This window comes from Leopardus geoffroyi, chromosome E3 (assembly GCF_018350155.1).
Source record: "Leopardus geoffroyi isolate Oge1 chromosome E3, O.geoffroyi_Oge1_pat1.0, whole genome shotgun sequence".
NCBI classification, from domain to species: Eukaryota; Metazoa; Chordata; class Mammalia; order Carnivora; family Felidae; genus Leopardus; species Leopardus geoffroyi.
In genome coordinates, this window is record NC_059340.1 from 1334189 (window position 1) to 1349476 (window position 15288).

Consider the following 15288-nt stretch of genomic DNA (forward strand, 5'->3'; position numbering starts at 1 on the left):
CTCCGGCCCAGAACCTAGCTGTGCGCGGTGCCTGGATGGTGCCGGCTGCGGCCTCCCAGCCCCTCCCCGGAGAGGAGCCGGAGGGGACCTGTGGGCCCTGGAAGGATTTGCGCCCTGCCAGCTGCGGACCCTGGGGCCAGGGCTCAAAGCACCCTCTGCAGGCGGCTGTGAGTGCCGTGAGTGCCCTCCCCGGAGAGGACGTCCCTGTCTTCCCTCTGTCACGAGGGAGGCACTGAGCCAGGCACACACGGTTCCTGATTCTCCGGGGCGACCCTAACTTTGAGTCGGACCCAGCGGGTGCAGCGGGGCTGGGGAGGGTGGGAAGCTCCGAACTGGGGCTTCCTTTGGCCTGCTCCCCGCCCCCAAGACAGCGTGTGTCCTGAGCACTTCCTGTCGCCCTGCGTCGTCCTCGGGCTCCCCGAATGCGCCTCCTTGTTTTGTCGGGCGGCTCAGCTGAGCCTGGCACGGGGCCACGCCTGACCCCCGGGGCCTCCCGCGGCCGCCGCCGTCTCCTGACTGCCCTCTCTTCTCTTGTCTTGCCGCAGGACCACGGAGCTGGAGGCGGAGGGTGGAGCCGTCGGGACGCCCAGGCCGATGGGGGAGGCGGCCACGGCCTCGGCGGGACGCGGGCGGATGACCCGGGGCGTCCGGCAGTGAGGGAGCACGCCCGCTGCGCCACCATGCCGGCTGGGACGGCACGCCCCTGAGAACGCAGGCAGCCTCCCCCCCGCCCCCCCAGGGGCCGGCACCCAGCCTCCCACCCAGTCCCCCCCCACCCCCAACTCCGGCAGGCCGAGCGGGGGCTCCCGCGGCGGCGGTCCCCATGGCCGGGTGCCGGTGGGGCGCGCTGTGGGCGTGCGTGGCGGCCGCCACCCTGCTGCACGCGGGCGGGCTGGCCCACGGCGACTGCTGGCTGATCGAGGGCGACAAGGGCTTCGTGTGGCTGGCCATCTGCAGCCAGAACCAGCCGCCGTACGAGGCCATCCCGCAGCAGATCAACAACACCATCGTGGACCTGCGGCTGAACGAGAACCGCATCCGCAGCGTGCAGTACGCCTCGCTGAGCCGCTTCGGCAACCTCACGTACCTCAACCTCACCAAGAACGAGATCGCCTACATCGAGGACGGCGCCTTCTCGGGCCAGTTCAACCTGCAGGTGCTGCAGCTCGGCTACAACCGCCTGCGCAACCTGACGGAGGGCGTGCTGCGCGGCCTGGGCAAGCTCGAGTACCTGTACCTGCAGGCCAACCTCATCGAGGTGGTCACGCCCAGCGCCTTCTGGGAGTGCCCCAACATCGTCAACCTCGACCTGTCCATGAACCGCATCCAGCGGCTCCACGGCGCCACCTTCGCGGGCCTGGCCAAGCTGTCCGTGTGCGAGCTGTACAGCAACCCCTTCTACTGCTCGTGCGAGCTCCTGGGCTTCCTGCGCTGGCTGGCGGCCTTCACCAACGCCACGCACGCCTACGACCGCATGCAGTGCGAGTCGCCACCGCTCTACTCCGGCTACTTCCTCCTGGGCCGGGGCCGCCACGGCCACCGCAGCATCCTCGGCAAGCTGCAGTCCGTGTGCACCGACCGCTCCTACGTGGCCGAGCCCCAGCCGCCGCCGCCCGGCCGCTCCCCGCCCCCGCCGCCGCCCCCGCCGCCCCCGGAGCCCAGCGAGGCCCCGTGCGCCGACGACGAGTGCTTCTCCGGCGACGGCACCACGCCGCTGGTGGCCCTGCCCACGCTGGCGCCCCAGGCCGAGGGCCGGCCCCTCATGAAGGTCAAGCAGCTGACGCAGAACTCGGCCACCATCACGGTGCAGCTGCCCAGCCCGTTCACCCGCATGTACACGCTGGAGCACTTCAACAACAGCCGCTCGTCCACCGTGTCCAGGCTGACCAAGCCCCGGGAGGAGATCCGCCTCACCAACCTGTACACGCTCACCAACTACACCTACTGCGTGGTGTCCACCAGCTCCGGGCTGCACCACAACCACACCTGCCTCACCATCTGCCTGCCCAGGCCGCCCAGCCCGCCGGGCCCCGTGCCCAGCCCGTCCACGGCCACGCACTACATCATGACCATCCTGGGCTGCCTGTTCGGCATGGTGCTGGTGCTCGGCGCCGTCTACTACTGCCTGCGCAGGCGGAGGCGGCAGGAGGAGAAGCACAAGAAGGCGGCCGCGGCCGGCGGCCTCAAGAAGACCATCATCGAGCTCAAGTACGGGCCCGAGATGGAGGCGCCCGGCCTGGCCCCGCTGTCCCAGGGCCCGCTGCTGGGCCCCGAGGCCGTGACCCGCATCCCCTACCTGCCGGCGGCCGCCAGCGAGGTGGAGCAGTACGAGCTGGCGGAGGGCGGCGGCACGCCCAAGGCCGGCAAGGGCAACTACATGGAGGTGCGCGCGGGCGAGCAGGCCGAGCGCAGGGACGGCGAGCTGGGCCGGCCCGGCCCCGACAGCCAGAGCTCCGTGGCCGAGATCTCCACCATCGCCAAGGAGGTGGACAAGGTCAACCAGATCATCAACAACTGCATCGACGCGCTCAAGTCCGAGGCCACCTCCTTCCAGGGCGGCAAGTCCGGGGCCGCGTCCGCCGCCGAGCCGCAGCTGATGCTGCTGTCCGAGCCCCTGGCCGCCAAGCACGGCTTCCTGTCCCCCGTCTACAAGGACGCCTTCGGCCACGGCCTGCAGCGGCACCACAGCGTGGAGGCGGCCACCGGGCCCCCGCGCGCCGGCCCCTCGTCCGGCGGCTCCGCGCGCAGCCCGCGGGCCTTCCGCGCCGAGGCCCCCGGCGGGCACAAGGCCGCGGCCGCCGAGGCCAAGTACATCGAGAAGAGCTCCCCCGCGCCCGACACCATCCTCACTGTGACGCCCGCGGCCGCCGTGCTGCGGGCCGAGGCCGAGAAGGGCCGCCACTACGGCGAGCACCGGCACTCGTACCCCGGCTCCCACCCCGCCGAGCCGCCCGCGCCCCCCGCGCCCCCGCCCCACGAGAGCCTGGGCGGCCGCAAGGCGTCCATCCTGGAGCCGCTGACCCGGCCGCGGCCCCGCGACCTGGCCTACTCGCAGCTGTCCCCGCAGTACCACAACCTGAGCTACTCCTCCAGCCCCGAGTACGCCTGCAGGGCCTCCCAGAGCATCTGGGAGCGCTTCAGACTCAGCCGCCGGCGCCACAAGGACCACGAGGAGTTCGTGGCGGCCGGCCACGCCCTGCGCAAGAAGGTTCAGTTCGCCAAAGACGAGGATCTACACGACATCCTGGACTACTGGAAGGGCGTGTCGGCCCAGCACAAGTCCTGAGCCCGCGGCCGCGCCCGCCCCGCCCCCACCCCGAAACGCGCGACGCCCAGGGGACCAAAAAGGACACAGGACCCACCGCGGCCATTTGTAACCCAGAGACTGCCACGAAACGCCACACACGCGCGCGCACACACAGACGCACACGAGGGACCTCCGAAAACTGTGTCTGGGCGTGGGGGTGGGGGAGGGGAATCTTTTTTCATTATCTTTCCTCTTGGATTCTTCTCTGCCGCCTTTATCTTCCTCTCTGTCTTTATTTTCTTCCTTTTTTAAGAAAAAATAATAAAAGTAAAGTTCTCTTAAAAAGACATAAAACACCAGACGTGGGGGTGTGGCCGGCGTGGCCTCCCGGCTCCCCCCCCCCCCCCCCCACGATTGCCTCTGTCTGTGGTTTGCTGTGCATCTCTCCTCGGTCTGTCTCTTGGCTGCTGACTCCGGAGGCCACCAGAGAGAGGCAGAGCCAACGCAGGCGGCCGGGTGGCCTCCAGGACCCCCGCCCGGAGCCCTGCCGGGGAGGCTGTGGGGAGGGCCTTGCCCCGGGACGGCTGTCGGGGGTGGCTGGAAGGGGCGTGGCCCACGAGCATGTGCTCCGGCCTGTCCCCCCTGTATGCTGTCATCCCGTTGTTCAGAAAAATATTTCTATATTTGCAATGTTTGCTGTAAATCGAGAAAGAGACTATATCTACTAAAAAAAAAAAATTCTACAAAGGGAAAACCCAAATACTTGTACTGGGTTTTTACTATGGGACTTAGGGAGGGATCTGGGTTTTTTTTTTAATGTTCTATGTAGGGTGGTTTTATCGGGTTGGGTTGGGGCTGGGGTTATTTACAGGTAGGGTCACCACGGAGCCCTCTTCCCGGGACAGCAGGAGCGGGCTGTCGTGAGCATGGGTGGGGGGCTCACACGAACCCTGGGAGAGGTGAGCAGTCCACCGCGGGCTGGGGGACGTGCAGAGGCGGGTGAACGGTGGCTTGTGTCTGGTGCGTGCACCCGAGTGCGCACAGGCCGCAAGCCGCGTGGGTGTGAGTGGGCAGCCAGGGACGGGGGCCTGTGTGGGTTTGCGGGTGAGTCAGAGTCGAGGCGAGCCAGCCTCGGAGCCCCGCAGCCGGACGCACGGACGGGTACCTTGCTCACCCCGCTGTGCTCCCACATTCGGAGCCAGGGAGCACTTTGCATGTGTGAACCACGCGGTTCGCATTCTCCAGACAAGACTGGGTCCTGACGCCCCGCCCCCAGAAAGCCCCTCCCCGTGGCTGGTGCCAGTATCCTTACCACCAGGTCGCAGGCTCCCCCTTGCCACATCTGGGCCCTTGCGCCCAGCACCAGCCGGGGTCCAGCAAAGCCACCTTCTCCCAGGGGAGCCAGGGGGGGGGGGGGCCCGGGGCGCTGCAGGGAAGGGGCGTCTCGCTCTGGCCCCTCCCTCCCTCTCACAGCCCCGGGGCCGGTCCTCCTGCACACGCACGCACGCACGTGTCCCCACCACCGCTGGCCTGCCACCCCAGGCCCTCCTCCCTACGGCCCACACCCTACTCCCGGGGCAAGCCTGTTCCCCGTCTGTATTTCTGACAAAGACCCAGTAAGACACTGGCGGGGGCGGGGGAGGTGCTGGGACTGGATCCCAGAGAGCAGAGTGACGGAGGCAGGTTTTCGGGATCCGGCAGGTCAGCGGGAAAGGACTCAGGGCTGGGCACAGCCCTAAGACCAGTAGCCTCTGCTTGAGCACCTCCAGTGACAGGGAGCTCACCCCTTCCTCAGGAGCTGTTTCCAGCTTTAGGCACCTCCCTGAGACGGCGGGGAAGCCAGTGCCGGCCCCCAGGACCCAGCTGACTCCCAGGCCCCAGCAGCCTCGCAGCGCCGCGCACAGGGCCGGTCTGCCCCCAACTAGTCCTCACCTCTGTGCTCCCCCCCACCAGGCCTCACCTCTGTGCTCCCCCAACTACATGAAGGTTCTGGGTAGGAGGCTCCGCATGGGGCAACCTGGGTGGGCTTTGACTGCCCCCCCCCCCGACTGAGCCCCTCCCAAGTCGGTCATCTCCTTGCTCTCTGCCGTGGGGTCCTGGGAGGACAGCACGGGGGAAGCCTGGTGGCCGGCGAGAGAGGCAGCAGGGGCAGGAAGGGGGGGCACCCAGAGAGGGGACACACTAACACAGGGCAGTCCTGGCCAGGGGACAGAAGTGGGGCCAGGCTCCTCAGCCCGCTGCTCCCTGTCACTGAGGAGATAAAATTGGCTATTTATAGGAAATCAGAGGACAACAGACACAGGACAGAGGCGCCTGCCCTGGGTAGGCAGGCCGGGTGTGTGAGAGGGACGCGTCACCGCCAGGGGCGCTGCCACCAAAGCAGGGGTCCAAGGGGAGGGGAGGGACCTGGAGAGGAACACACAATGGTGGAGGGGGGCGGGGCATCCCGAGCAGCCAAGAATGTTCCAGAAGCCCCGACCCTCCCAGGAACAGCCAGGGCTGGACAGAGGCGGCTCCGTGCCTGACGCCAGGCCAGTCCCAAAACGCAGGCGCGTGGCTCACCATGCCCTCGCTTGAAAGAGGTCACAGCGGAGTTGACGAGGGTAGACGGCGCAGGAGAAGACACAGTGGCTGGGCACCTAGGGTGTGCGGGCGGCACTCTCGCACCATCGGAGCCGAGACAGATCCAACACTGCCCCCACCCTTGAGGAGCTCCTGGCCGTCAGGGCACCCAACGCGGAGGCAGGTGGCCCAGCTCAGCCCAGGAGGCCCAAGGGAGGATGGGGACCCCGCATGGGAAGAACCTGGAAGGCTGCCTGGAAGGGGTGATGTTTGGTCTGGATAAGGGAACCACAGTGAGGAGGGGGTGGAGGCTCCGAAGTCAAGAGGTCAGCATCCTCGTGGGCTCAGGACTGAGCTCCGAGCCCGGGATGAAGACGTGCAAGGTAAGCCCTGCCCCGTGGCCGGGGTCGGTGCTCAGCCTCCCGGAGGCGGCCTCGAAGGGTAGTGCCCATCGGGTGATGGGGCTCGAAGGCCAAGAGCAGCGGCTCACACCCAGCTTCTGCCCCTCACGACCCCGTGACCAGAGCAAGTAGGTGACCTCTCTGCGTCTCAGCGGGGTGCCGACACTGGGTCACCGGGAAGGTCAAATGGCACGCGGGGCCATCGCGCCATTGGCACGCTAAGGCTGCGTCGCCAACGGCCACGTCGCGCTATTGCTCACACACCTGGGTGGCCGGCAAGGTGGCTCCGCCGATCCCGGTCAGCCCACCCGTGCGTCTGGGGGTGGCTGGTGGGGACAGGGTGGCAGGTGATACGGACACGGGGAGGCGTGAAGAATTAGGCCCATCTGAGAATAGAGGCCAAGTGCACGGCCGCGCGGCACAGAGAGCAGCCCGTCCAGGACAGGTGATCCTGAGGCTTCATTCATTCTTCCCTTCAGTATGCAATTACGGAGCACCTACTGTGTACCGACACGCCAGACACATCGAGACGTGTCCCCTCCTTGGAGAATGAGTCATTCGCAGTCTCAACAGGAAAGAGGCAACGCCCCAAAATAGAGTAATCCAAGGGGCGTGCCTACAAAGGAGCCATTTCCAAGAGAGGGTGTAAGGACCCACAAGGGACAGCAAAGCTGGCAACACATGGTGGCCCCTGGGATGAGGAGGGGCTGTACGGACACCTGCCAGGGCCTGGAGAGGGGCCTCCAGTAGAGGGACCTCTAGCCTGAGGTGACTCCATAGGAGGGAGCTGGGGCACGTGTGCCGACCCCACACTCCTCCCTTCCCCTGCGGGGCTCCTCCTTGGCTGAATGGCCAGAAAACCCGATGCAGAGAGCCCAGGGACAAAGTCCATACACGTCAGCCCATGGAGGGAGCAGGGAAAGGAGGGTATAGCAGAGACGTGGGGAAGGAGGGGGGCAAAGGGAGAGGTGGCCACTGACCCACCAGTCCAGACGCAGTCCAGTGTGCAGTGATAAGACGCCAGGGGAGCACAGGGAAGGGGACTATCATTGCCCTCGCGATGGGGGAGACTTCTCAGGAAGGTCAAAACCTCCAAGGACAAACAGAAGGTGGGAGGAAAGGGACCCCGCCCCGAGGGGCAGGTAGGTGCCGCTGGAGGTCAGAAGCTGGGGCAGTGTGGGGCTGGGGGCTGCTGGGACCCATGAGGGACCAATGAGGTCAGCTAAGCCAGGCTCTGGTGACCCACCTTACGGCCTTAAAGCGATTAGAGTCAGGCTGTGGGCAGTGGGGGACCGTTGGTGGCATTTGATAGAATAACAACCTGTGTTGATCCTTTTCTTATCTCAAAAGTTATCCTTTCGTTACATAAACTTTAGAAAACAGTTCATCATAAAGAAGAAAAGAGCAATCACTCCATCTCACCACCCCAGGAAAAGCCATGGTTACCATTTTGGTATCTGCCTTTCTAGTCCCTCTTCTCTACAAACGCAGCAGGCTCGGGGTTTATAGGCTATCGTCAATTGTGCAAAGAATCTCCTTGTTTTCTGTAGCAACGTACCTCCCTCCGGAGCCTCTGTTCTCCCTGCGGGGGTAAAGGATGTGATGCATAGAGATGGGAGCCATGACAGACTGTTTGTGGGATCCAGTGGAGAAGACTGATGATGCATGGGAGGGAGAGGGGGGTCGCCAGAACATGGTTGGGGAAGAAGGGTTAAGGTTTGTTGCTTGAGGGGGCGGACGGTTTTCGCCAGCACCACGGACAGTTCACCCACCTGCCAGGGAGAGAGGCCAGCGTCTGGGAATGAGGCGGGTACAGAGGCAAAATACGGGACTGGGGGTGGGGGGGCTCGAGGGAGTTCTCCTTGATCACCACACCCTTCTCAGCACCTCTTCTCACCCCACGGCACTGCCTACTCGTTCTACTCTTCGGGAGGTTTTTTGATTTCCAATTTTTAAAATTTGAAATAATTATAGGGTCACAGGAAATAGTACGTAGCTGCCCAGCTCCCCAAGCTACCCACTCGGTGCTAAGACCTGACTGTAGTACAGCATCGAGACCAGGAAGATGTTGTGTCCATGGGTCCAGGTATGGTCACCAGGCTACAGACCTCGTTCAGCCCCCACCAGCTTTCACATGCCCTCGTGCGTGGGTGTGGTCTGTAAATGTATCCCATGGGTGTGGATCTGTGTTCTCACCACCACAGTCAAGATACAGAACGACTCCTGCAGCCGTCTCCCGTGCCTCCAACTCTGTCCCTGTCCCCTGGCAACGCTAATCTGTTCACCTCTGTCACTTTTAGAATGTTATGTAAGTGGGATCATGCACTATGTAACCTTTGGATATTGGTTCTTTCACTGAGCGAAGGCTTTTGAGATCCGTCCTGGCTCATGTATGTATTTGTTATGTTCCTTTTTATTGCTGAGTAGTATTCCACTGTATAGATGATCTGCAACATTTGTTTGACCATTCACCTACTGAAGGACATTTGGGTTGTTTCCAATTTGAGGCTGCTACAAATAAAGCTGCTGTGAAAATCTGCACACGGGTTTTAGTGTGAAGTGAAATTTTCATTTCTCTGGCATAAATGCTCGGGAGTGCGATTGCCAGGCTGTGTGTGGTCACGTGCATGGTTCCTGTCAGGAACTGCTCACCTGTTTCCAGAGTGGCTGTACCGTTTTACATTCCCCTTTTAGATGCCCAAGATACAATTTCTCCACATCCTCGCCAACAGTTAGTGTTATTGCCAATTTTTTATTTTGGTTGTTGTAACAGTGTATAGTGAGATCTCACTGTCATTTTTATTTATACTTCCCCAATGCCCAATGTTGTCAAACATCTTCTCACATACTTGTTTGCCAGCAGTATCTCTTCTTTGAAGAAATACTTCAACTTCTACCCGTTTAATGAATTTTTTATTTTGACTGTTGAATTTTGAGAGTTCTTTACACTTTCTAGATACAAGACCTTTGTCAAACATGTGGTTTGCAAACATTTTCTCCCCATCTATAGTGTGTGTTTTCCTTAACAAGGTCTTCCATAGTGCAAAAGTTTTAAATTCGTGGAAGTGTCATTTATTAATCTTTTTTTTATGTCATATTTAAGAATTCTTGCCTGGCCCTAGTCCTGAAAATGTTCTCTACGTTTTCTTTTAGAAGATTTATAGTTTCACTTTTTACATTTAAACCCATAGCCTATTTTGAATTAAGTTACAGAAGATCCTTTGTTGTTAGTTTTTTGTCTATGGACGTCCAAGTGCTCTCATGCTATTTGTTGGAAAGACCATCATGCTTCCTTCAGATGGCTTTTGCCCCTTAATAAAAATTAAGCAGGTGTACTGTGTAGGTCTCTTGGTGGGCTCTCCATTCTATCCTGTTGATGAACGTGTTTATCAGTCCACTGGCACCATCCTGTCTCAATTGCTGCAGGTGTATAGTAAATCTTGACACTGAATACAGTGACTCCTCCCACTTTACTCTTCATTTCCAAAATTGTTTTAGCTCTTCTAATGTCTTTGCCTTTCCATATAAATTTTAGAATAAGCTTATTTAAATCTATAAAAAATCTTACTGGGATGTTAATAGAAATTGAGAGAAACCTATAAATTCAGGGAGAATGGACATCACTCTTATGTTGACTCTCCCAATTCATGAACATGGTATGCCATTTCAATTCTTTGAATACCCTTTAGTTTTTTGTTTTTTTTTTTTATCATTATTTTGTAATTTTCAGCATACAGATTCTACACGTGTATTGTTGGATGTATACCTTTTTAGAAATTATGAATGGTGCTGTGTTTTAAATTTCAGCTTCCACACGTTCATCGCTATATAGTGATGTGATTGAGTTTTGTGTTCATCTTGTTCATTGCAACTTTGCTGACTTCACTTTCAGTATTGTCTCTTTTTGGGTCTGATAATTTTTCTTTTCTCTAAAGCCTACATTATATAGTATTAATATACCCATGCCTTCCTGTTGAAAGTTAATGGGTGCATGGTATATCTTTTATCATTCTTTCACTTTCAACATATCCATATAGTTACGTTTGAAGTGGGTTTCCTGTAGGTAGCATATAGTTGGGTAGTTAGGTAGTTGAGTAGTGTGTGTGTGTGTGTGTTTTAATCCACTCTTTCAATCTCTATCTTTTAATTGATTTATTAAATCCATTTACCTTTAAAGTAATTATAGATGTGTTAGGGCTTAAGGCTGACATTTTATTATTTATCTTCTGATTATTCTTTATTTTTTTGTTTTTTTTTTTTTCCTGTTTCCTGTGTCTTGCCCACCTGTGGGTTACTTTAACCTTTATAATTTTATGTTTTCAATATATAGTGTTTTTGAGTGTATCTCACTATATAGTTCTTTCAGTGGTAGCTAACACTCTAACTCTTCATATTACAATACACTGATGTAACTTACCACAGTCTCCTGGTAACGATATCCTATCACTTCCAGTGAAGTGTAGAAAACTTACTTTCATCTAGGCCCTTTATCTACCCTCTTCTTTTAAAGTATAATTGTCTTAGGTATTTCCTCTACAAACATTAAGCACTGTATCATTGCATTATTTTTTCTAACTTCCTGAAGTTTCAAGCCTCCTTCTGTTATAAATTTCTTTCTGTTTGGAGAACTTCCTTAGCAGCTACTCAAAGGTAAGTCTGCTAGTGACAAATTATCCTGGTGTTCCTTCATCTGAGAATGTCTTTATTTCCTCTGAATTCCTGAAAGACATTTTTGCTGGACATGGAATTCAGAGGTGGCACACTTTCTTTCAACATTGGAAAAACGCTACCTTCTGGCCTTCCTGGTTTTAGATGAGAAATCTGCTGTTATTCCAAATATTATTTCTCTGCAACAGCAAGTGGCCCAACATTCCCATTAGGGTGCTCCCAGATGGAGAAGAGAGAGAAAAAGGGGGCAGAAATAATGGCTGAAAACATCCTAAGCCAGGTAAGGAAACAGACATCAGATTGAAGAGTCTGAAAAAGTTTAAAACAAGATGGACCAAAGAGGCCCACATCAAGACACATTATATAGTCAAGGTGTCAGAAGTTAAAAACAAGGAGAGAATCTTTAAAGCCGCAACAGAAAGACAACTTCTATGTAGGAAGGAGTCTTCAGCAGAAACTCTGCAGGCCAGAAGGGAGTGGCATCATATATTCAAAGTACTGAAACGAAAAAAGCCTCTACCCAAGAATATTCTATTCAGCAAAGTTGTCATTCAGAATTGAAGGAGAAAAAGAGTTTTCCAGGCAAGCAAAAGCTAAAAGAATTCATCACCAGTAGACCAGTCTTACAAGAAATGTTGAGGGGCTCTTAAAAACTGAAACAAGAGAGTGCTAATTACTAACAGGAAAACATGAAAGTACAGGGCAGGGCAGAGAGAGGGAGGGGCAGAGAGAGGGAGACACAGCATCCGAAGCAGGCTCCAGGCTCGGAGCTGTCAGCACAGAGCCCAACGTGGGGCTCGAACTCATGAACTGCGAGATCATGACCTGAGCTGAAGTCAGATGCTTAACTGACTAAGCCACCCAGGTGCCCCAGAATTAATCTAATTTTGTGAAGGTAATGGGTTAATCACTTATAAAACTGGTATGAAGGGTAAAAGACAAAAGTAAAGGATATACACAATAATTTATTAAGGGATACACAATATAAAAAGATGTAAATTGTGATATCAAACACATAAAAATATTGGGGCAAGTAAAAATGTAGGGCTGTAGAATGCATTCACACTTAACGTTGTGATCGACTTAAAATAGACTGCTGTAAAGATGTCATTTTATGTATTCCTTATGGTAACCACAGAGCAAAAACCTATAGTAGATACACAAAAGGAAAAGAAAAAGGGATGTAAACATAAGACTACAAGAAATCATCAGATCACAAAGGAAGAGAGCAAGAGAAGATAGGAACAGAGGAACTACGAAACAGCCAGAAAACAATTAACAAAATAGCAATAAATACACACCTATCAGTACTTACTTTAAATGTCAATGGACTAAATTTTCCAGTAAAAAGGCACAGAGTAGCTGAATGGATTTAACAACAACAACAACAATGACAACAACAACAAGACCCATCTACGCACTGCCTACAGAAGACTCACTTCAGATGTAAGGACACATAGAGACTAAAAGTGAAGGAATGGAAAAAGATATTCCATGCAATGGAAACAAAAAGAAAGCTGGGGTAAGCTACAACTCATATCGGACAAATAGACTTTAAAACAAAGACTGTAGGGGTGCCTGAGTAGCTCAGTCACTTGGGTGGCTGACTTTGGCTCATGTCATGATCTCACAACTCGTGAGTTCGAGCCCTGCATCGGGCTCTGTGCTGACAGCTCCGAGACTGGAGCCTGCTTCAGATCCTGTGCCTCCTTCTCTCTCTCTGCCCCTCCCCTGCTCATACTCTTTATCTCTCTCTCTCTCTGTCTCTCTCTCTCTCTCAAAAATAAACATTAAAAAAAAGACTGTAATAAAAGACAAAGAAGGGCACTACATAATGATAAAAAGGTCAATCCAACAAGAGCATGTAACAATTGTAAATGTTATGCACCCATCATAGGAGGAGCACAGAAGTATATAAAACACGTACTAACAGATCAAAAGGGAGAAAGAGATAGCAATACAATAATAGTAGGGTACTTTAATACACTTACATCAATGGCTAGATCATCCAGACAGAAAAATCAATAGAGAAACACTGGCCAGGAAATGTTGGGCTGACATGTTAGACTAGATGGACTTGATAGATACATACAGAACATTCTACCCGAAAGCTACGGAATACACATTCTTCTCAAGCACACATGCAACATTTTCCAGGATAAATCACCTGTTGGGCCATAAAACAAGTCTTAATAAGTTGAAGAAAATTTAAATCAAATCAAGAAGCTTCTGACCAGGGGCGCCTGGGTGGCGCAGTCGGTTAAGCGTCCAAGCGTCCGACTTCAGCCAGGTCACGATCTCGCGGTCTGTGAGTTCGAGCCCCGCATCGGGCTCTGGGCTGATGGCTCAGAGCCTGGAGCCTGTTTCCGATTCTGTGTCTCCCTCTCTCTCTGCCCCTCCCCCGTTCATGCTCTGTCTCTCTCTGTCCCAAAAATAAATAAACGTTGAAAAAAAAAAAAAAAAAAAAAGAAGCTTCTGACCATAGTGGTAGGAAACTAGAAATCAATTATAAGAAAACTGGAAAATTCACAAATCCATGGAGATTAGACAACATTTTACTGAACAGTGAATGGGTCAAAGAAGAGATCAAACAAGAAATGAAAAATGCGTTGAGATGAATGAAAATGGAAATAGAACATCCCAGAATTTACAGGATGCAGCAAAAGCAGATCTAAGAAATTCCAGTGATAAATGCCGACTTCAAGAAATGAAAAAACTCAAATAAACAACCTAACTCTGCACCTCAAAGAACTAGAAAAGAAGAACAAACAAAACCGCAAGTTAGTAAAAGGGAGGAAATAATCATCATCAGAGGGGAAATAAATGAAATAGAGATTAAAAAGACAACAGAAAAGATCAGTGAAACTAGCAGCTGTTTTGTCAAAAGGTAAACAAAAGTGTCAAACCTTTAGCTAGACTCACCAAGAAAAATAGAGAGGACTCAAATAAATAAAATCATAAGTGAAAGATGTTACACCTTACACACAAATACAAAGGTTCATAAGACACTACTAAGAAAAATTATATGCCAACACATTACACAACCTAGAAGAAATGGATAAACTCCTAGAGATGTACAACCTACCAAGACTGAATCATGGAGAAATAGAAAATCTGAACAGACTGATTACTACTAGTAAGGAGGTAGAATCCGTAATCAAAAGCTTTCCAACAAGCAGAAGTCCAGGACCATATGGCCTCACTGGTCAATTCTATGAAACGGTAAAAATAAATTAATACCAATTCTTCTCACACTCTTCAAAAAAAAAAAAAAAATGTAAGAGGGGAGAACACTTCCAAACTCATTGTACGAGACCAGTATACAACCGTGATGCCAAAACCAGACAAGGACACCACAAGAAAAGAGAACTACAGGCCAATATCCCTGACGGACATGCATGCAAAACTCCTCAAAAAACTGCCGGCAGAACGAATTCAACAATACATTAGAAGGATCATACACCATTGTCACGGGGGATTTATTCCAGGCATGCAAGGATGGTTCAACATCCACATCGGTCAACGTGATGCACATTAACAAGGAAGGATAAAAATATTTTGATCATCTCAATGAAAAAGCATTTGACAAAATTCACCATCTATGATTCAAAAAAACTTTCAACAAAGTGCAAATAGAGGGAAACTTTCTTGACATAATAAAGACTGTAGATGAGAAGCCCACATCTAGCGTCACACTCAATGGTTAAAAGCTGAAAGCTTTTCCTCTAAGATCAGGAACAAGACAAGGATGTCAGCTGTCGCCACTTTTATTCAACACAGTGTGGGAAGTCCTAGCCACGGCAGTTAGGCAAGGAAAAGAAAATGTGCCCAAATCAGAAAGAAAGAAGTGTCACTATGTGTCGATGACACGATATTATGTAGAGAAAACCATGAAGACGCCACCAAAAAACCACCAGAACCGATCAGTTAATTCAGTCAAGTCACAGCATACAAAATTAAAGTACAAAATAGGCTGCGTTTCTATACACCAACAATAAACTCTTAGAAAGAGAAATTAAGAAGACAGTCCCCTTTACAATTGCATGAAAAGGAATAAAATACCTAGGAATAAATTTAACCAGGGTGGTGAAAGGCCTGTACACTGAACACTATGACATCGATGGAAGGAACAAGACACACAGATGGGAAGACAGTCCGTGCTCATGGAATGGAGGAACCAATGTGCTCAAAACGTCCATACTACACAAAGCAACCTACAGATTCAATGCAATCCCTAAAGAAATGCCACAGAATTCCATTGTTCATGGAAATAGAACAAGCAATCCTAAAATTTGTATGGAACCACAAAAGATCTCAAATACCAAACAAATCCATCTCCAGAAAGAAGAACAAAGCTGAAGGCATCATGTCCCCTGATTTCAAACTATGTTATAAAGTTACAAGTATCAA

General features: G+C 52.9%; 2 protein-coding genes across 7 annotated transcripts in view; one reads left to right on the forward strand and one right to left on the reverse strand.

Annotated features, from left to right (window-relative positions):
* The window catches only part of ELFN1 (extracellular leucine rich repeat and fibronectin type III domain containing 1), a 69977-nt gene extending 61226 nt beyond the window's left edge, over positions 1–8751 (forward strand). For all 4 annotated transcript variants that reach the window (XM_045460147.1, XM_045460149.1, XM_045460148.1 and 1 more), the window contains exon 3: positions 546–8751. In XM_045460147.1, coding sequence (XP_045316103.1) covers positions 824–3286 — 2463 coding nt within the window. In that variant the 5' untranslated portion in view covers positions 546–823 and the 3' untranslated portion in view covers positions 3287–8751. The remainder of the gene's footprint in view (positions 1–545) is intronic.
* The window catches only part of LOC123588845 (translation initiation factor IF-2-like), a 39590-nt gene that overhangs the window by 5369 nt on the left and 18933 nt on the right, over positions 1–15288 (reverse strand). The window lies entirely within an intron of this gene.